Source organism: Arvicola amphibius, chromosome 17, assembly GCF_903992535.2.
Source record: "Arvicola amphibius chromosome 17, mArvAmp1.2, whole genome shotgun sequence".
NCBI lineage: Eukaryota > Metazoa > Chordata > Mammalia > Rodentia > Cricetidae > Arvicola > Arvicola amphibius.
In genome coordinates this window covers 4,781,238-4,801,930 of record NC_052063.2, presented here as the reverse complement: position 1 = coordinate 4,801,930, position 20,693 = coordinate 4,781,238, and the positions used below count along the sequence as shown (strand labels likewise).

Here is a 20,693-nt window from a genome sequence, read left to right as displayed (position 1 = left end):
GAAATGAAGTCCAGAGAGCTGTGGGGTTTTCTTTGGCAAGTAATGGGGGCAGCCCGTCCAACAGAAGCAATGAAGGAGAGCGGAGGCAGCCATGGGTCTGCATTTGCGTCACTGGAGAAAGTGTGTAAAGAAGCCACGCTAATGAAATTAGGACGGCAGCACCAATGGTTAAATGCTAGTTTCTTATATCACAAGACTGCTTGGAGGTTTCCAGGCCTGCCAGGATTCACACAATAATCTGTTACTGTGTTAATGAGAACCAAGCTACTAACTCTCTATAAGCCATGTTTTAGATTTGACGGGGGAAAAAAGGACTTTGCTTCTTGAAAAAAAAAAAAAATAACAACATCAAATCCTTGTATTTTAGGCTTCTTTCCTATCATTTTATGAACTTGAATCCAGAAATTTAGCTCTAAGAAGTGGAAAACAGGAAGTTCTTTCCTTACACAGAGCACATAACACAAGTCTACTGAGCGGCTGACCGGAAGGAGAACTTGTTCTTCATAGCGAGTTGCGGTGACACCTTAACTGAGCATCCAGGCTCAGGCAGAGGTCCCAAGTCTGGGGCAGTCTGGGTCACACAGCAGGATTCTGTCTCAAAACCACTTTTCATGTGCAAAGAAAGAGGCGTGCAGAAACTGCGGGGTGCTACGGGCTGGAGAGGGAGCCACTCTACACTAATAAGCTTCTTGACGTGGTAAAATGGACTCAACCGTATCTTTGCCTTTTGATGTTTCAAAAGTCCTGTTTTTATTCATTTGTTTGTTCAGTTGTTTCTTTTGAGACAAGATTTCATGTAGCCAAGGCTTACCTTCAAATAAATTATATAGCCTGGAGCTAGCCTTGAATTTCTAATCCTTCTGCCTTCACCCCCCACGTTATGGTAATATAGGTATGTACCTCCACGATTAAGAATGCCATTTTTAAAATTTTACTTATTTTTATTTTATGTGCATTGGTATTTTGCCATGGCTGTCAGGTCTCCTGGAACTGGAGTTACAGATGGTTGTGAGCCGCCATGTGAGTGCTGGGAATTGAACCCAGGTCCTCTCGTGCTCTTAACTGTTGAGCCATCTCCCCAACCCAAGAATGCCATTTAAAGTTTTATATAAATGTGATGGAGGAGAGTTATCTGTCTATGTTTCTTTCATTGGTTAATTAATAAAGAAAACTGCCTTGGCCCTTTAAGAGAGGTGGAGTAGACAGAACAGAATTGTGGGAACAAGGAAGTAGAGTTGGGGAGACGCTTCAGGCATTCGCCATAGTGAGTCTCCATGCTGCTCCTCTCCGAAATGGACGCAGGTTAAGATCTCTCCTGGTAAGCCACACATCGTGGTGCTACCCAGATTACTAAATATGGGTTAAAGGAAGATGTGAGAATTAACCAATAAGAGGCTGAAACTATGGGCCAGGCAGTGTTTAAAAGAATACAGTTTCCGTGTAATTATTTCGGGTGTAAAGTTAGCCGGCAGCCGGGTGGCAGGACGCAGCCCCGCCGCTTCACACTACAGATTGGCGCTCCAACGTGGTGACCAAATCCACGTAAAAACCTGAAAAAGCTTTAGATAAAGGAGAGAGAGAGAGTTTAACACAGCTTTTTGCTATTTGCTAGCATGTGCCATAGAGAGATTTCCTGTTTCGGCAATAGCGGCAGAGAAAAAGCTGAGTCATTTTTAAACGAGGCTTCCTGGTGCTGTGCCGCCAGTGCGAACTCTGGCTTTAAAGCATTTCAGTGGCTTTTATGGACTGGATGTTTGTGTGCCTGCTTGGGATCGGAAAGAAAGTGCTGCTCTGAGACCATGCCAATGGCTCACTGCTCCCTGCCTGCACCTGGGCAGATGGCGGAATCAGGCTTAGGCCAGCGGGAGAACATGGCGGATTTCTGCCACCATACAGAGAGATGTTTTTCAGACTGCGCAGTGCTCTGCATGTCAGATTTGGCTGTAACTTGGATGAAAAGAGTTTTTGTGCTGCACGCTCAGTCTCAGAGTTAAAGTGCTGAGTGCGGCTCCTACCTGGCGGCCCCAGAGCTAGTAGAAAATGGTACATCCTCCATTTTGAAATTGGAGAGAGGTGGAGCCAACATCCAGAGCAGCCGGCAGCTCTGCAGCTCAGAGCTGCAACCGATTCAGAGTCACAAGCGGCTCAGCTATGTTGGACTGGGCGTGGCAAGCCTGCAGTACCTGTTTTTGACCTAGGAATGTCACAGCTTAGATTCTTAAGTGTGTAGCGATTTAAAAGCACAAAACAAAAGTGCTCCTGGATAGTAAAAAAAATTACAGATTCACAATAGGAAAGATTCAGACATAGAAGGCCTTTAACTGGGTCACAATGTTGGATAAATGTACGTAGGCTTGAGAGCGAAAGAGAAGAAATAATATAGAAAATAAAGTTAATGCCTTAAAAAAAAAGGGTAAAGTCTTTAAAGAGACAGAGTACAGATAGTTATAGATTAAAAGAAGTAAAGTGATAGAGTAAAAATAAGCCACGTAAAAATGGAAAATTCACAGAGAGTCTGGATTATGTATTTTGTTGTGTTTTCTTTGATTTTTTTGACTGTAAAGGAGCTAAGTACAGAGAGACATTTCATTATATGGGCTGCCAGGCTAGACCAGAATGGACATCTTAACGGTATGACTTCAGGATTTGGATCTAAGAACATGATGCTTTGGAAAAGAGTTTCTTCTTTTGTTTTCACAGAGGACGAGACTCTGTGGATTGCTTCTACCCCAATATGGTATGATAGATCACGCCCTCCTGAAAGGTTGCTGTGAACATCTTCAAAAAATTACTTCACTCAACTGCCAACTGAGAGGAACCTAGCACACAGGTTACACCATGAAAGACCTAAATAACAGTGCCCCCATTCAGCAGGAAGCAGTTTGGAGAGAAAAAACTGCGCCCATTTTCCCAAATATTGCTTATAAATGTTCTTTTACATTTAAAGGGGGAGATGATATAGATATGAATTTGCATTGGTATAGATTTTAAGGTCAATTTTGTTATATGTATATGTATTTCTGATCTTGATTAAGCTATTGTGATTGTAGTTCATTTTAAAAACTGTAATGTATAATTAGGAAATATAGGTTGTTAATGGATAATCATTGATAATAGTTAAGCTTGTAGTCATGTTATTAGATTTTCTAGATATGTAGAGATATATTTCAGTTAGATAAACATTCTTCATATCTTTCAAAGACTGCAGAATATGGCATTTAATGTTTTAATAACTTAGGGTTTTTCATGACAATGAGACACGTCTGCTCCTGGCAGCACCAATCTACTTCGAGAGGAAGATGGGCATCGAAGAGGCTACTTATGGAGTTTGTTAGCCATTTGGGCAAGAAACTGCTCTTGGCTGGACTGTTCCATAAACTGGACACAAAGAACCCACAGAGAGAGGACTGCTGAACTTGCCTAAAGGTGAGATGGTCTTTCGGGGTTCCTGATTCGTGAAAGAGTCTGCGAGACGTTCTGCAGGACACAGCAGAAAGTGACTGAACTGTCTTTGGAATTTTTCTGCTCCATGGAAATGTCTGCTGGATACTGTGGGCCTGAAGCCCGAAGATGGATGCCCCAACGGTACAGAGGAACTTTGGGTGACTGTCCAGGCAGCGAGTTGTCTCTGTCATTTCTAGAGTTTTATAAGTTACTTATTTCTTATTTACTTAGGTAGCATTATATCCTTCTGGAGTCTTTGATGGAGTTGAAGAATAAATAGATAGTTATAGCTTTCCTTAGTTATGATAAAAGATAAAATAGATTTAAATATTGTAACTGTAATACTTGCTTGATAACTGTTTTGTTATATGTAATTTTGCTATGTTAAAGTTGAAGCCTTTCTTTTTTGTTTAAACAGAAAAAGGGGAAATGATGGAGGAGAGTTATCTGTCTATGTTTCTTTCATTGGTTAATTAATAAAGAAAACTGCCTTGGCCCTTTAAGAGAGGTGGAGTAGACAGAACAGAATTGTGGGAACAAGGAAGTAGAGTTGGGGAGACGCTTCAGGCATTCGCCATAGTGAGTCTCCATGCTGCTCCTCTCCGAAATGGACGCAGGTTAAGATCTCTCCTGGTAAGCCACACATCGTGGTGCTACCCAGATTACTAAATATGGGTTAAAGGAAGATGTGAGAATTAACCAATAAGAGGCTGAAACTATGGGCCAGGCAGTGTTTAAAAGAATACAGTTTCCGTGTAATTATTTCGGGTGTAAAGTTAGCCGGCAGCCGGGTGGCAGGACGCAGCCCCGCCGCTTCACACTACATAAATGATCTTATGTTAAAAATAAAATTTTCAGATAAATATTACATATACATTCAGATAAAAATATATGTAATGTTTGCTGACCAAATCATAAAACAAAACACATGCTCAATGATTTTCTTCTTCCCCTGGAAGCTTCCAGTAAAGGAATATGAAATTTTCCTTTTAATTTAAATAAACATCTTCAAGACTTGAACATGAAGATGGTTATCTTAAGAAGGAAGCTTTACAAGACAAGTTACAAAGACTTGTCCAGATCTAGAAAATGCTGTGGTCTCGTACTAACGCGGAGACTGTTCCTGCTAAGTGTTTCTGTCTTGAACCTGCGCATGTATGTGGGTCACAAGTCTTCAGTAGCAGTCACTTCTGTGCAAAGGAGCATGACTGAGTTTTTACAAGGGTTATTTCACGAGATGGGTGTGTGGTCAGAAGTGCCTTTCCATTGGCTGCTTATTGGCCATCTTTACAGACACAGGCACGGCTCACGGGATCAAATGGGTGAAGGCACACCAGACCTCAGGGCCGACAGCTGGTAAGGAAATCACAGTGGCTTTATTCTTAAAGTACACACGCTTTTAGCAGTTCTGTCTCTATGTTTTAGGGATAAGAAATTAAAGTTCACCTGGAGGCATATGAGTTTAAAAATCTTTAAGAAAATCATTTCCAAAAGTTATGAATTTATTGTCATGAGAACATTTAAAACACAGCTACACCAATTTTTCCATATTAACACCATCCCACGCCCTATAAAATACACTTGTAACATAATAAACTTTATGTGTTAATGACCAGAAGAGGGCATAAAATGTTTTCTTTGTATTTGCAACTCCTCAAGCATTTGTTGATTTAAGAATAACTTGGTGCTTAGGGAGACCCAATTTCTTCCCTTTACTATCATGTGTAAGTAAGTGGTATGCAGAATTTGTTGTTTGTCGAGACACACAGCCTTGGTTGGCCTGGAGTTCACTGTGTAGACCAGGCTGGTCTTGAACTCACGGAGATCCACCTGCCTCTGCCTCCTGAGTACTGGGATTAAAGGCGTGCGGCACTGTGCCTGGCTTGGTATGGAGAATTTTAATGCTTGCTTTGACAGGCTCCTCCATGGTGGAACCATCACCTCATTCAAATTAGATAACTCTTTTCTATAAATGTATTCACTTTCATTTTAAATTTTATTATACTTTAACTTTCTAAACTTGCAAACAATTTAAAATGTTTAAATTATGCATATGTGTGTGTCCGTGCCTATACGAGGGTTGCGCATGTGCGCACACATACCCTCAGAATCCAGAGGAGGGTACCAGATCCTGGAGTTAAGAGCTATAGGCGGTGTGAGCAGGTGTTGAATGGGCAGTGAAACGGAACCCAGGTCCTCTGCAAGGGTAGAATGCTCTTTATACCACTGAGCCTTCTCTCCAGCCCCCAAAATTTATTACAAAATCATATTAGAATTTGCTAACCAAATTACGAGTCTATGAGTTTATATGTGAAAAACACGCACATATTATTCATGTAAATTTAAAGTCATTTCTCCAAGTATAGCAAAAAAAGCAGTAGAGAAGATTCTAGTGACTTAATACAGGAAGAGCACTTCTGAGTTACTCTTCTAGGTAGGGTAAAGTGCTTAGGGAGCCAACTATGACTCCCTCCTTCTTTGACCTTAACAACCTACACACACACAAAGAAAAATGGTTGGGGTTAGGCAGCCATGGAGGCTACAGAACCACAGTAAAGGGCCTTGAATCTGGTAAAGACACGTCATCAATCTTGATCCAAGCAACTAACTAGAGATCCTTTATGACCCTAGACCAGGGAGTGGAAGGTGTTGCTGTGTGCTGGAGACTTCAGGAACTGCTTAGGTCAGGACCTGCTAATAGGCATTCTCTCGCTCCCAAGGGAGCCTGCTTCCTCTGAGAGCTCACTTGTCTTCTGGTCTTTATTGTTTCTCTCATAAATTAGCTATAATGCTAGATAAAGAAATTAACAGGAAAGGTGGGAACTCACAAAAAAGGAAAAAACAAAAGCAGCTGCTTAAATTCCAATGGCTATTTTTTCCCTTGACCCATGTGGAAAATTTTCCGGTGAGATCCCTTATTTCCAGCAGAGGCGGAAGGAATGTAAGGAAGAGAGAACGGCACAGATGAAGGGTAGCTGGGAACTAAAGGGACAGGCCGGTCGGAGTGAAGGGAGGGCTTGGCTTTCAGCAGGCACGACCGTCCTAATGGTCAGTGCCCATGCCTGAGAGCGTCCACAGAAGCCCCAGACATGTTGTACTTTCCCTGTAGCCTCTGGGGAGCTAGAGCAGTTGTGTAAACGGAGACAAGAAGTCAACAGTGCCTGTCTACTCGTGCCCTCTCTGTCTTTCCATGGTGGAGGTAGGTGCTGTGCTACAGTGGTTAAATACACCGAAACCAACTCCACTGGCACTTAGAAAGCTGGGTGAAATGGATATTTGACTTCTTTTTTTGTTTGTTTTTTTTTGTTTTTCGAGACAGGGTTTCCCTGTAGTTTCTAGAGCCTGTCCTGGAACTAGCTCTTGTAGACCAGGCTGGCCTCGAACTCAGAGATCCACATGTCTCTGCCTCCCGAGTGCTGGGATTAAAGGCGTGCGCCACCACCGCCCGGCTGAATATTTGACTTTAAGAAGTTATTTCAGATAATGAATCTCATGTATTATTTAAATTATTTTAATTATAATGCCATTGATCGGGCAAATATCTGATGACTTAATGAATAAAAACATTCTTATCAAACTCACTTTTTAAAAAGATTTATTCATTATGTATACAGTGTTTTGCCTGCATGTCTGTTTACATGCCAGAAGAGGGCGCCAGATCTCATTACAGATGGCTGTGAGCCACCATGTGGTTGTTAGGAATTGAACTCAGGACCTTTGAAAGATCAGGCAACGCTCTTAACTTCTGATCCATCTCTCCAGGCCTCAACCTTACTTTTATGCAGGTCCCAGGTCAAGTTGCTAGGCTTGGTGGTGAGTGTCTTCACCTGCTGAGCCATCCTGCTGGCTCTCAATTACATTTTGAATATGATTTTGCATTCTCTATTTTCTTTTTTCTACTTACCCCTTTAAATTACTTAAAACTTTTATTTTATGTGTGTGTGTGTGTGTGTGTGATGTCTTTGCTGGTGCCTGCAGTAATCAAAAGATTAGGGTATCAGATTCTCTGGAGCCAGAGGGACAGGCAGCTGTGAGTCCCCTAATATGGGTGCTGGGAACCAAACTACAAGAGGAGCAAGAACTCTTAACTGCTGAGCCATTCCCCTACCCCTAAAACTTGTTTTTAAATAAAATCTGGTTTTAAAGTATCCAAAACTGCATTAAAACAAAGAGCCAAGGGCCTATCAGCAACTCTAGGGGACTGGCTCCATGCAAGTACATCAGCTTGTTGATATGTGGCCGTTCTTCATATGTGACTGAGACTTTTTGACCTTCCAGAGGTTCACAACTCAAAATGTATTTTTCAAGTACATTAAACACCACACATAGATGCAGTATGGCAAACAACTAGTTCCCGGAAACAAATGAAAACTTTGAGAAAAGTGCTACAATGAGAAATTTATAATGCGAGCATGAGAATTCACTGAGCTATAGGAGTAAGTCAACAGTGGACTAGCAAAGGGGAGCAGCTGAGGAACCAGGGAGGCGTAAATAGCAGAACCAAGTAGACGCTGACAACCACTGGATACAGCAGCAACCTGCTGCGTGGCAGCTGCTCCCTGCTACCTACCACACCTCAAGGGAAACATGAATGGAAAAGTCCGAATTAGGTATACTCTTTGTTGTTAACACCTATATTTATAAAGAAAGAATAAATGAAGCTGGGCCGCATGTCACAGGCCTGTAAATTATAGCTCCCTGGAGGCTGAGGCAGGAAGAGAACAGTCAAGAACTGTCTGGACTACAGAGTGAATTCAAGGCCAGCTGGAAACTTAGTGAGGCCTTGTCAAAAACAAACAGACAAAAAACAAAAACAAAAACAAGAGCCAGGCCGGGCGGTGGTGGCGCACGCCTTTAATCCCAGCACTCGGGAGGCAGAGGCAGGCGGATCTCTGTGAGTTCGAGACCAGCCTGGTCTACAAGAGCTAGTTCCAGGACAGGCTCCAAAGCCACAGAGAAACCCTGTCTCAAAAAACCAAAAAAAAAAAAAAAAAACAAAAAAAAAACAAAAAAACAAAAAAACAAGAGCCAGGTGGTGGTAGCACACACCATTAATCCCAGCACTAGGGAGGCTGAGGCAGGTGGATCTCTGAGTCTGACGACAGTCTGTTCTATAGAGTGAGTTCCAGGCCAGCCAGGGCTACACAGAGAAACCCTGTCTTTAAAAACCAAACCAAATCCAAAGTTAAAAAGAAGCTTATAGATATAGCTTAGTGGTAGAACTTTATATAGTGTTTGGGAGGTCCTGCACACAATCCCCAGCACTGAAATAAAAAACATCCAATATGAAACCCAACACACACAAAGGGAAATATATAATTCATACGCACAGTTCTTTCTGTTTCAGAGACAGGGCCTCACTATATAACCCAGGCAGAACTGTATCTCATGGGTAACCCAGGTTGTCCTTATGTCTGTGACCTTCCTGCCCCCACCTCTCAAGTCTGGAAGTACAGACTGTCGGGCAGGGAAACGTCTTGTCTTTCTGCGTACCATGACTTGCTCTGAGGTCCCCAACTCAAGGCAACATGCAGAGGTTTAGGAGAAAAGCAAAATGATTGAAAACTCAGTCTTTATAGATTTTATAATTGGCATGAAAATATTTCCCAAATAGTATTCTTAGAGTTCAGTTCACTGACATCAGGAAAAAAATAGTAATTTTTATATTTCTCAAAAATATGACAGGAAGTTGTCTTTCTGGGTTCTCTGATATCAAGTCATAGGCAACATTTTGACCGCTAAGTTTTCTGTTTAAGGGAGAGCTCTTGTGCTTCTATAAGGTAGGACAGAAGAGAGGGGCTATCACAGGTCACTCCAGGCCCATTTATTCCAGCTCATGCTTCCTCCTCATGGGTCTACTGCTCCACAGAGACCGGTGGCTTGCTTGTCATCAAACTGACACAGTAATCACTTAGTGAGCAGAAAACAGGAAGCTTGTCAAATCACTGGATGTGTGGCTTCCCTTCAATAAGCAGCAGGAGATTGCCCCTTTATTCTGCAAATCTTCCTATGTTAGAATAAACTGTCTTGACATTTACTATTATACATATACATAGATATATTTAATCATATATATATATATATAATAAAACCTCAGGTATTACAAAAAGAAACACATATTCACACTTAGAAGTAACACCTACTTGTTAAACAAAATCTGGGACCAGTGTGCGACCGCTGGCATCACCACAAGCTACAACTCTGTCTTCCGGTCACACTGTTGATCGATGAAAAGCAACCTATGCTGTAGCTTTCCAGACCATGGGAAGTCACGTGGACTCATATGCTAAGGGTTTGGGTGCCAACCAGTCTTGACAATAACTCCTCCTTGTTGCTATCTAAAGGGAATGCTACATCAGGCTTGCCCGCTTCCCCGGGCCCACGGGGCAGCACCTCTTTATGATCATCTTTAATCCGCATTTGGAGACTCTCTGCCCTTAGGTAACGGAAGGCCCGCTTCCCTAGGCCAACGTTCACTGCTGGCGACGGCTACGTCAGAACCACCAGAACCAGAGATTATTCAATTCACATTTTCAGCAAGCCAAAGAAAATAGAGCTCTGAACAGCCTAAGTGTCTGAAGAGGCTGTTTTGGCAAATACGGTTTCAAAAAGTACAAGTCATTAGCTTCCTTCATGTGGAAGTAGGACTTTCCCAATGCACAATTTATGACTGGCACAGGATTCACCAAGCTCTGCCAGTAAAAGGGGGAGAATTGTTGGAAAAGTGATCTATGCCCACGATTCCAGTTAAGTTATAAAAGCAATATGTAACCGAGCACAGGCCAGTGCCGCACGGTTATGGTAACAAGCACTAAGTCACAATCAATTATCTGCCACATTTGGAACAAACTAGTATTACTCACTGAAAAATCTTGTATAAAACTTACTTTAAAAGGAAAAGAAAAAAAAATCAGAAAGTGCCTGCAGGTGTTCCAGGAACCTTTATTAATGCAAGGAACAAATCTGAGGATTAATGAATGAATCATAAATCTAGAAGGAAGCTCAGGTCTCAGTTTATACGAGGAAAAAGGCTTTGAGGTGACAGTACTTGAACGTGTCCCACACAACCTGAGACACAGCTAAGAAGCTCCGCATGCCAGGAGTACCCAGGCTTCAAGGCACTCACCCTATCTCTGAGAACAATCGCTTTCTGCAGTGGAAAGCACCCTGTGTCTCCCAGATGAGCAACCAAAAAAGACTTGGAGGCCAAAATGCAAGTTACGGCTTCCTGGTCTGCAGCGTGGACACGTGAAAGAAACAGAGACCACATTAGCTTCTGTTCAAAGACATTTATATTAAAATTAATGTAAATTATTAGGTTTAAAGTGGATTTGCAAAATGTGACAGGTGAGACATCCCTGAGGACAACTGGGACTTAGGAACTGAGATAGCTTTCTTGGTACCTTAGAGAGGAAGCCCCAAAAGGTTACAGTGCATCTCAGAGGGAGTCTGAAAATAAGATGATATTTTTGTAATCTATAGGACTTTCCCAGAGTGAAGTGAACGATCACCATATGGGTAGCCTACAAATCCAAGCCTTTTATACTAGAAAAAGACACTAAGGAGGTTTGAAAAGGACTCTGTCTAATTGAGATGATGAGATGACTCTAAACAGTTCGGGAAGGAAGCAGAAGAGATAACACAGCCAGTGCAAGAATATCCAATAACAAGATGCGGTTGCGTGTGACTGTCCACTGTGGCTAAAGATAGTTCAGCACAGGAGGTACTGACTTCTGAGTCAACACAGAGGCACTGAAGAAGAAAGGAATGTCAGTGCTGGGCAGAGGAGGGAGGCTTGGTGAATACACCGACTCCCTTTTGAGAGTATAATTTATACTGTCGATGTAAACATACAGCTTCACGGCTTACACTACCGTGCACAGCGGGTGGCACACTACTCAAGATGGCATCCACATATAGCTTCACGGCATAACACTACCGTGCACAGCGGGTGGCACACTACTCAAGACCGTGTCTACATACACTTTCATGCCTTACAGTACTGCACAGCGGATGGAGCATTACTCAAAACTGTGTCTATATACAAGTAAAATCCTCTGGATAAGTTTCTCTGCCATTAACAGTCCTAGGAAAGCAAAGGAAGCATTAGTGACCCTCTGAAGCTGAAAAAAATCGGGCATTTAATAAAACTGCTGCACTTTTGGGCAAGGTAAAGTACTTTTCACAATGAAGGAACGTGCTAGAATTAGCTAGATTAGGCTGCTTTTGGGGATGGCAGTGAAGTATGTTTATCATCTTATCTGTAGCCCACTGAACCCTGCTATTTTCACACCCAAGGAACTGAACCAACTGAAGAGACTATCCAACTGACCAGAGGCTAAGAGAGAACAGGAAGGCATCTTACCACCCTGGGTGACTAATCTAATCATCTAAACAATTCCTCTCCTGTCAATGAAAGGCTGAATGAGCAGATGATATGGGTCTCTAACAAATCTACTGCCAAGTATGTTCTAAAGCAGATGGTAATGTCACCATGTTCCCCCAGTTCCAATTTTAACAGCTACTCACAACAGATTTGAAGAACACCACAAAGTGTTTACATATAGGTTAATAATTGGATGCCCAAGATTGGTGCTAGCCTTGAGAGACAGCTTCCCTTGTCCTATGAAGCATTTAAAACCAACAACTTGAAGAAACAGGAGCTAACTCTGTATTTCCCCGTGACTTGAAGCTGGCTCAGAGAACAGACCGGCAGCCTCACAGCGTGGCTGGGAAGACTACTGAGCACCCTTACAACGCCACCACAGCTGGATTGCTGTCACTACGATGAAGACCATGGCACAGAGCACCTTGGGGAGGAAAGGGTTAATTTTAGCTTACAGCTCTCAGGTCCCACCCCATCGCTTAGGAAGCTGGGTAGGAATTGGAGGCAGGAACCTGGAGGCAGGAACTGAAAGAGCCCATGGGCGAATGCTACTTCTCAGCCTGCTCCCCATGGCTGGCTCGGCCTGCTTTCTTACACTACCTAGGCCCACTTGCCCAGGGGTGGTACCACCCTCAGTGGGCTGGGGCCTTCCATGTCAATCATTAATCAAGAAAATGCCTACCAGACTTGCTTATAGGACACGCTAATGGATGCTTTTTCTCAATTGAGAGTTCCTTCCCCAAATGACCCTAGCTTGTATCAAGTTGACAAAAAACTTAGCAAGCACCAGGGATGAAGTGAACACAAAGATTATTCAAGGCTGTTTTTCCTCATACAATTCCCCCTTTGACTGGTGGTAAGATATATATTATCTGGTGATAATATATTTATTGGTGATGATATATATATATATATATAATATATATATTCTATGAAAATATATATTCATAGAAAAAGGCATGAAATAACAAACTCCATAATGAATATAGAAAAAATGGCTGGATAGGTTAAGGAAGATAATGTTTTAGCTTTATGAGCTGGGACATTCAGAATCTGGGATTCGAGACAAGTAGAATTTGAAAAGCAGTAATTAAGACAAGCAGAATCTAGGCTCAGCCTGGAAAAGCACTGTGCTTATGTGAGGAAGGATTTGTGGTTTGGTTTGAATGGAGAATGGAATTCAGGACAAGAAGCAGTAGGAAATAAAAGTTGGGTAATAAGAGTCTGGGATACAGGTTGGCACAATGAACTAAAAACAATAAAATTAAATTTAACTTGGATGAACTTCTAGTTTGGGATGGCAGGGTAGAGATATTGTTTCTCCCTTTCTTCTTGAAAGCCACCCCCAAACAATTAGAAAACCACCTCTAACTTCAGTGACTAAGAGGCATGTAAGAACCACAGTGCCTGAAAATTAAAAGCAGGGACAAGAATGGCTGATGAGTTAGTACGACAGATGAAGGCCAAGCCCACGTGTCCTGAGAGGGAAATACCAGAAGGGAACAGCTCTTCCGGAGCCTACCCAGAATACCTGTACCAGAGGCTTGGGGAAGGCAGGAGCTTAATACAGGGACAGATCAGACTGGTCCACTGCTACGTTCAGGCACAGAAGCAAAAGAGATGGTACAGAGTTAAGTCAAACACTTCTAGAGAGTTATGTTTGTTTCTTTCTTCCTTAAAAAATTATTTTTTAAAAATATTTTAACTAAAAATTTATAATGGTATTAACAAAAAGATTTTAAAATACCTTAAAGACCATTTAAAAAACACATATGGTCTGGCTGTAACTTCCACATCTAGAAATTCCAATTCTGTGGGTGGAGCCAAGGACACTGGACGCTATCTAGTACTAAATGAAAGATTTCAGGAAACCCAAGTCTCGTTTCTTGTTCTTTTTGGTTTTTCGAGACAGGGTTTCTCTTTTCTCTACGTAACAGACCTGGCTATCCTGGTACACAGAGATCCTCCTGCCTCTGCCTCCTGAGTGCTAGGATTAAAGGCCTGCACCACCACCACCCAACCATTTTCTCATTTTTATGTTGGTTAGCTGAGAAGACACTGACTACATGTCATTCGGAAGGCTTTTCCTTCTTGTTCTGAGAGGCACACAGTTTTTAAGAATTTATCTCAAATGTCGTCTTTCCTGTTCATTATTCATGTTTAAGCTGAACTCTTCCTTGCTCTTATTAAAAATTTATAATTCTTTTTTAATCCAGAAAAGTGTCTTACTATGTTGGGACTAATGAGTCCTGGCCTTTAGCTGCTCTTCCCTGCCAGAACCTTCTAATTGAAGTTACTAGAAGCTGTGCCTAGCTTAGAGGATCAGAGGATGGGATTTTCACCTGTTGGCCATTGACTGCAGTGTATTTAAGCCTCCATGGTGCTATTAAAGAGGGGCTTTGGTATCAGTGATTAAAGGTCTGCGTGTCGGTCTGTCTCTGCATGTGTCTTCTCAACTCCAGCCCCTTGCCCGAAGCTCGTGAACTGGGGTCTAGCGCACAGAGCGCAGACCGGGGCCGCGGTGCGTGGCATTACTACAAAGTGTTCTCATACTTATCATTTGCCATTATTGCTATGGTGTTTTTGTAAATTTATTTTACATCTCTATCGCATCTTCCCCTCCCCACCACGGCCTCCCCCTGCCCCACCCCCAATCCACTCTCCCTCTGTGTCTGTTCACAAAGGGCCGGCCTCCCGTGGGTGTCAACATGGTCATAATAAGTTGCGTGTATTAAGGCTGGGCAAGGCGACCCAGTATGAGGAGTAGACTCCCCAAAGCCAGCAAAAGAGTCAGAGACGGCCCCTGCTCCCACTGTTAGGAGTCTCACAAGAAGAGGAAGTTATACAACTGTCACTATTATTTTACGTAGCCAAGAGAGCTGTGCTCTTTTTTTTTTAATCACTGATAAATGAACATCAAAATGGAATATATTTTGAAAGCATATTTACACTAGCATAAGAGAATCAAACTCAAGTATTGATTTACCAAAGCAACAGCCCTCTTTCATATTTCTGATACAGCCAAGATTTCAAATAAGATAATAACAATAATGGCACAAATCTACACTGAACTGTTAACCTATGTCAACCACAAGTGTAATGAATTTTAAACTTTAAACTTCTTCACTTTTGTTTTAGCGTGCACATCTGTGCGAGAGTGTCGGGTCTGCTGGAACTGGAGTCACAGACAGTCGTGAGCTGTCATGTGGGTGCTGGGAATTGAACCTGCGTCCTCTGGAAGAGCAGTCAGTGCTCGTAACTACTGAGCCATCTGTCTGGCCCTGTGTAATCGATTTTAATAAGACTGGACCTCTGGTTTCTTTCTTATGAGTGCATTATTAAACAGGAAAGAAGCAAGAGACTAGAAAACTTGGTCATTCAGGTTACCAGTTTTCTCAGATTGAAAAAAATAATGGCAAAATCTCCAGGGTTAGACAGAGAAGACAGAGCAAAGCTTACCACTTGAACCATCTTGAGATATCTGGCATATCGTGGATCCTTGGCTACAGTTATGACATTTTCTGATGGAACTTCACTTTCCTGTGGCCTGGAGTCTTGTACGTTGTCCTGCTGTAGAGAGTTTATGTAAATCTTTAAACAATTCACAGAAAGCATCTATCACGTTTCTTAAAAGGGATGTTTATTTTTATAATTATAAGGCAGTAAATATTTAAAAATTGTATTCTTATATTTAAATACCAATAGTTTAATTATTGATATATGTTTCTAAATACTGATACATACTTATAAGCTAAACTTAATATCAATAATACATTGTTCCTTAAAATGCAGATGTATTCTTGGCATCGGAATTTTAGCTTTCCTTTTATTTACCCTATGAAACTGGATGGGCGGGCATATCAGCAAGCCAGTAAAGCAGTCTGTCACTGGCTCAACCAATGGACAGTGGCTACTGTTCTGGGTGTCTGCCATCTGTCCTATTGTCCCCCACTTGTTAAATCACCATATCCTAAACGGACACGGTGATTTCAGTTCTTAGAAAGAGATGCTCGGGGGTTTCTCGGAGAAAACGAGACTCTGGTTTTGTACATTTCATATGTTAGTGAGCTGTTGTTAATGGTGACAAAGTCAACAGCATGGCTAAATACTAGTCCCATGACAAACACTGAGGACGGTGTTTTTGAACAATGGCACTCGTGACATGGCACAACTGTGTCACCAGAAGTTCCGGCGCAGTTAGGACTCGCTGCACACGGCACCTGGCTTCCCTGCCAATCTGAGCACGCAGAGTAAACACATTTTGTGACTCCCAGCCAGCACCAGCACAGCTGCTATGAGGAATGGCTGCCGCAGGCATCATTAGCTTTGTGTCAATGTATCTGCGCTAAAATGTGGACAAATTACTATTTTATATATCTTCAGTCTTAGCTGCATGGAGGTGGCGCATGCCTTTACAACCAGCACTCAGGAGGCAGAGGCAGGAGGATCACTGTGAGTTTGAGGCCAGCCTGGTCTGTAGAGTGAGTTCCAGGTCAACCAAGATTACATAAGGAAACCCTGTCTGGAAAAAATAACAAACAGAACAAAACAAAAATCTTCAGTCTTTAGAAAACTAACATAAATTATGTTTACATACTGATTTTTCTAATATAATTTATTTGTAAGCCAAATCTTTAAAAAGAAAAAAAAGGAACTCTGAAGCAATAAAATAAATACAAATTCTTTTGGTTTCTTCCACTATGTGATATTGTTAAATGTTACAAAAGCAATTGATAATATGCATGAATATATACATTCATCTGCAAAACAAACACATAAGTCCAAACATTCTTAAGCATAAAAAGACTCCAGCATATTTTTAAGTCTTTAGTGCACAGCCCATCCGAAGCCCACAGGAGCAACTGAGAAGAGCTGCACCCACTCTAACAGTTCCGACTTCAGCTGCTCCCTTGTCCCCCACACCAGGGCCTCCTGGTTTAATTAGCACTGCCATGCCCTTACTATATGAATGGCCTATTAAGCCTCATGATCCTTTCTCTCAACTGTCCTTCATTTCATTCTCAGATCGACCTCAATCTGAATAACTGATACCCTGCTGTGAACACTGATAGGATCTGAGCCACGAAATCAAAGTTGCACAAAAATCAGCATAGAGACCACAGGATTTTGACTCAGTTTAGAAACAGTAATAAAGGGATGTTTTAGATTCTGTTACTGTTTTGTGCTGAGGCAGGGTCTAATGGAGCCTAGACTGGACTCCAATTCACTACAGAGCCAAGAATGACCTTGAACTCCCCTGTCTCCACCTCTCAGGTACCAGGATAGCCGAGTTGACTACAATATCCATGGAAATCTGCATAAAGCAGTATTTAAAACCCTTTCAAGGCATTTTATATAAAAATATACTAGTAAATGCCAACAAAGACAGAATGAGAAGTTGATCTGAATGCTTGCATGCTCAAGAGTCATGTTGTTAGGTTGACCAAACAGACGTCATCACAGCTTTATAAACGCAGGAAGCCACAGAACTGCCCTGTACTCTAGATGAATTTATTTACAGCTCAAAAACTGTCAGACACATATCAGGCAATTCTGAGTCTGCAAAGCAAATTAAGAAATTCAGGTATGATTAACAGTAATAGTTATTTGGGGATCTGTAGGGGACTGGCTGTAGGACCCCAAGGATCTTGAAATCTGCGGCTGCTAGAGTATCCTATATAAAGGTGCACTGTGTCCGAATGTAACGTATGCTATAGTGTATCTTAGGCCATCCTAGATTACTTACAATACATTCACAATGTAAGCAGCCATGCTGTTTAAGGAACAACGACAAGGAAAGGGGTCAACATACGTTCAGTAGAGATGCAAACATTTTTTCCTGAGTATTCTTAACGTGTGTCTAGGTGAATCCCGAGATGTAGAATCAGGCACAGATCAACTAACTGTACTTGGGTCTAGGGCTCTTCTGGGATTAAATATATTCAGTTATTAAAACACAGAGGTATATGTGTGCTGACACACAGCAGGTTTCCTTTGTCAGCTACTAACCTTATTAACAACATCATTATGACCTAAGAACACGGTGTGAGAATATTTCTAGGTAGAGATGCAAAACTCACTTACATAGGATGCCTACTCTGTCAGTATTACTTTAGTGGGTCACCATTTTGGTGATTGTTTTATTTCATATTTCAATACCTCACTGGGATGTGCATATAATGGCAATTTCTAGATAGTAACAAACTTTGAAAGTATAGACACATGAAGGAATATTAGCCGAAAAGCCAAGTGCACAGCGGCTCTTACTATGGTGTGTAATTGGCTCTAATTAGGATACTGATTCAGACAAAACAATCCCAACCACACTTTCTCAGTTCATTGAGATATACAGACCGGGTCTTGTTAACTTTGGTGTGATATTTATACAATAAAGATTTAATAAAAACAAAAACAGAGTATCTAGCTCCTTTTCCTCAAAAATGTGTTCTGTAGCTTCAGGTTTTGTGATCTGACTACTAAGAGTCTCACACCCACTGACATCTGCCAAGGTCTATGCACAGGACTCCGGCTCAACCGAGACGCCCCACGTCCCCTGCAAACCCCTCTTACCTGCGGCTGCTCTGAAGGGCTCTCAGAATGTGATCCGCTTGGGACAGCAGTGACACTTGCAGGAGACACCTCAACGGTGACGTCCTCGAGGCCTGGGATAGACGACAGCTGAGAAACGTAAATTAGCGTTAGCACGGGAAGATCATTCCAGGTGCACAAAAATACTTTCTGCCTGTGGTTCTTACTTAGCTCCCTTAAACCTACAAAGTTATAAAGGTTCAGAATTTTCATCCTTAATCTCCATGTCATAAACTGAAAGTGAAAGACATTCACAACACTTCTGAATATTTTTTCAAAAGTTTAATTTAATTAATAACCTTTCCCTATACATTGCTGTTAGGACGAGAGTAGTTTAGTGCGCGAGCTGGGAGTGTGACTGACGAAGTGTGCTGCACCACTGATATACTATTTGAGCCTCTGGCCCACCTTCCTTATACCCCATTTTTATTGTCTGTTAACAAGGATGAGATTTTCCTTATAAAATTATTTTTGAAACATTTTTATTAAAAATGGCTTGCTAAAGAAAGGTACTCTGCCGTACACAGTGTATGTGCACACGTGGTGTATGCACGTGTGTGTATGTATACCTGTGTGTGGGTTAGCAAGCATGTGCGTGCTTGTGTGTGTGTGTGTGTGTGTGTGTGTGTGTGTGTGTGTGTGAGAATGCGTGTGTCAGTGCATGTGCTGGAGTCTCCCTCCCTGGCCCTTCACCAGCTTCTCAGAAAGGGTCTCTCGCTGACTGTGGAGCCCCTCCATGGCTCCATTAGCTGGATCCTTCTTTCCCCCGCCTGAACTCGGGTCCTCAAGCTCGTGAGCAAGCAAGCCACTGAGCCTTCACCCAGTGCTCTAGTACGTTTGAAGATTAATGATGTGAGATGTGTCTTTACACTTTAATATATGACACAGCTCGTCTTCTTTCTGTCAACATTTACCATCGAGTGTTACTAAATTATGCTTTCTAAATTTACAACAAACAGGCATACTGTCAACGTTCCACAATAGAATGCATTTTAAAATAAAAACACATTTGGGGTTAGATTAAGAAAAATCCTTCCTGATTTTACCCTGGTGATAATGACATGTGTCTGTCAAAGCTTGCTGGATGTGAGGATCATATAATAGCCAGGGACACACTAAGGTTAACTTGTCCATAAGGAAATGTAACCTGTGTCCTTGGATGGCAGCACCTGAAAATTCCCCAACCATTAAATAGGTCACAGTCCTGAGACAGGGTGTAAGAATCACTGCAGACAGTAGGACAGGGTCCTGGGACAGGGTGTAAGAATCACTGGAGATAATATCTCAAGCAGCACAAGTCACTGACAAGTGTTGACAGAAGACAGCGCTTAGCAAAGTGGCAGTGGCCCCACAGTCACAAGTTGGTGTCCTTGTGACTGCTAGAATAGCCCCAGCATGCTGAAGGCCACCTATTCTAAATGTCTAAGCCAGAGAAAGGTTCTCAGGCAGCACACTTGCTGAAGTCCCTAGAGGGCAGAGAAAGTACAACCACACCTTTACTGGCTTATTCTAATGTGAAAGCAAAATTTCCAACTTAAATATTTAGTAAACATTTTGATCAATTAAAAACTTAAATTCACTTTTGAACTGATCCATAAAAAGACAGACACTGAACACTTTTATGGAGTGGAGAATAAAATCACAAAAATACAGTAGAAAAACTACAGTAGTTTCTCCTATATTTCATGAACAGGAAAAACATGTAGATCATTACAAATTAAAACAAGTTAAAACTTAATCTGTCAGCTATTTATCAAAATCTGTAGGCTTCAGATAAAAATTATTTTTTGCAGATAACATGGGACCTTTTGTTTATTTCATTTTTTTTTAAAAAAGAGACTGCCTGTCTCTGTATAGATCAGGCTGGCATCAAACCCGTTATCCTCCTGCATCAGCCTCCTGAGCACTAGGATCCTCAACATGGACTACTATACCCAGCTTCTTGGCAATTCATGATTTCAAATTGATATTCTTCATTAACTTTCAAGACATTTACATATGAAAATATTAGGCAATGTTTATAAATTTTGCCTGGGAGACACTTGTTTTATTCTATTTTATTATTGTGCTACTATTAAAATGAAAATAATTCTGAGTTTCCATTACGTAATGTGAACCATATAATAGCTTAATTTGCTAATATGATGCTTCTATTGTGCTTTTACTTGGCATAATAAAGGAACTCTCAGTCCACGAGCATTCTGACAAGACTAGGTTAATGTTTATTTAACACCATTCATTGTCTTGCAATTATAATACATTTTTTTAATGAACT

At 41.6% G+C, this 20,693-nt stretch overlaps 1 protein-coding gene across 3 annotated transcripts in view; it reads right to left on the bottom strand.

The window, feature by feature from the left end:
- Washc3 (WASH complex subunit 3) overlaps window positions 1-20,693 on the bottom strand; it is a 39,261-nt gene that overhangs the window by 10,556 nt on the left and 8,012 nt on the right. For 2 of the 3 annotated variants that reach the window (XM_038315017.2, XM_038315019.1), the window contains exons 4-5: window positions 18,401-18,508; window positions 15,290-15,400 (exon numbers count right to left, since the gene is read on the bottom strand). In XM_038315017.2, the coding sequence (XP_038170945.1) occupies window positions 15,290-15,400; window positions 18,401-18,508 (219 nt within the window). The remainder of the gene's footprint in view (window positions 1-15,289; window positions 15,401-18,400; window positions 18,509-20,693) is intronic. The other variant, XM_038315018.2, reaches the window with a different exon arrangement.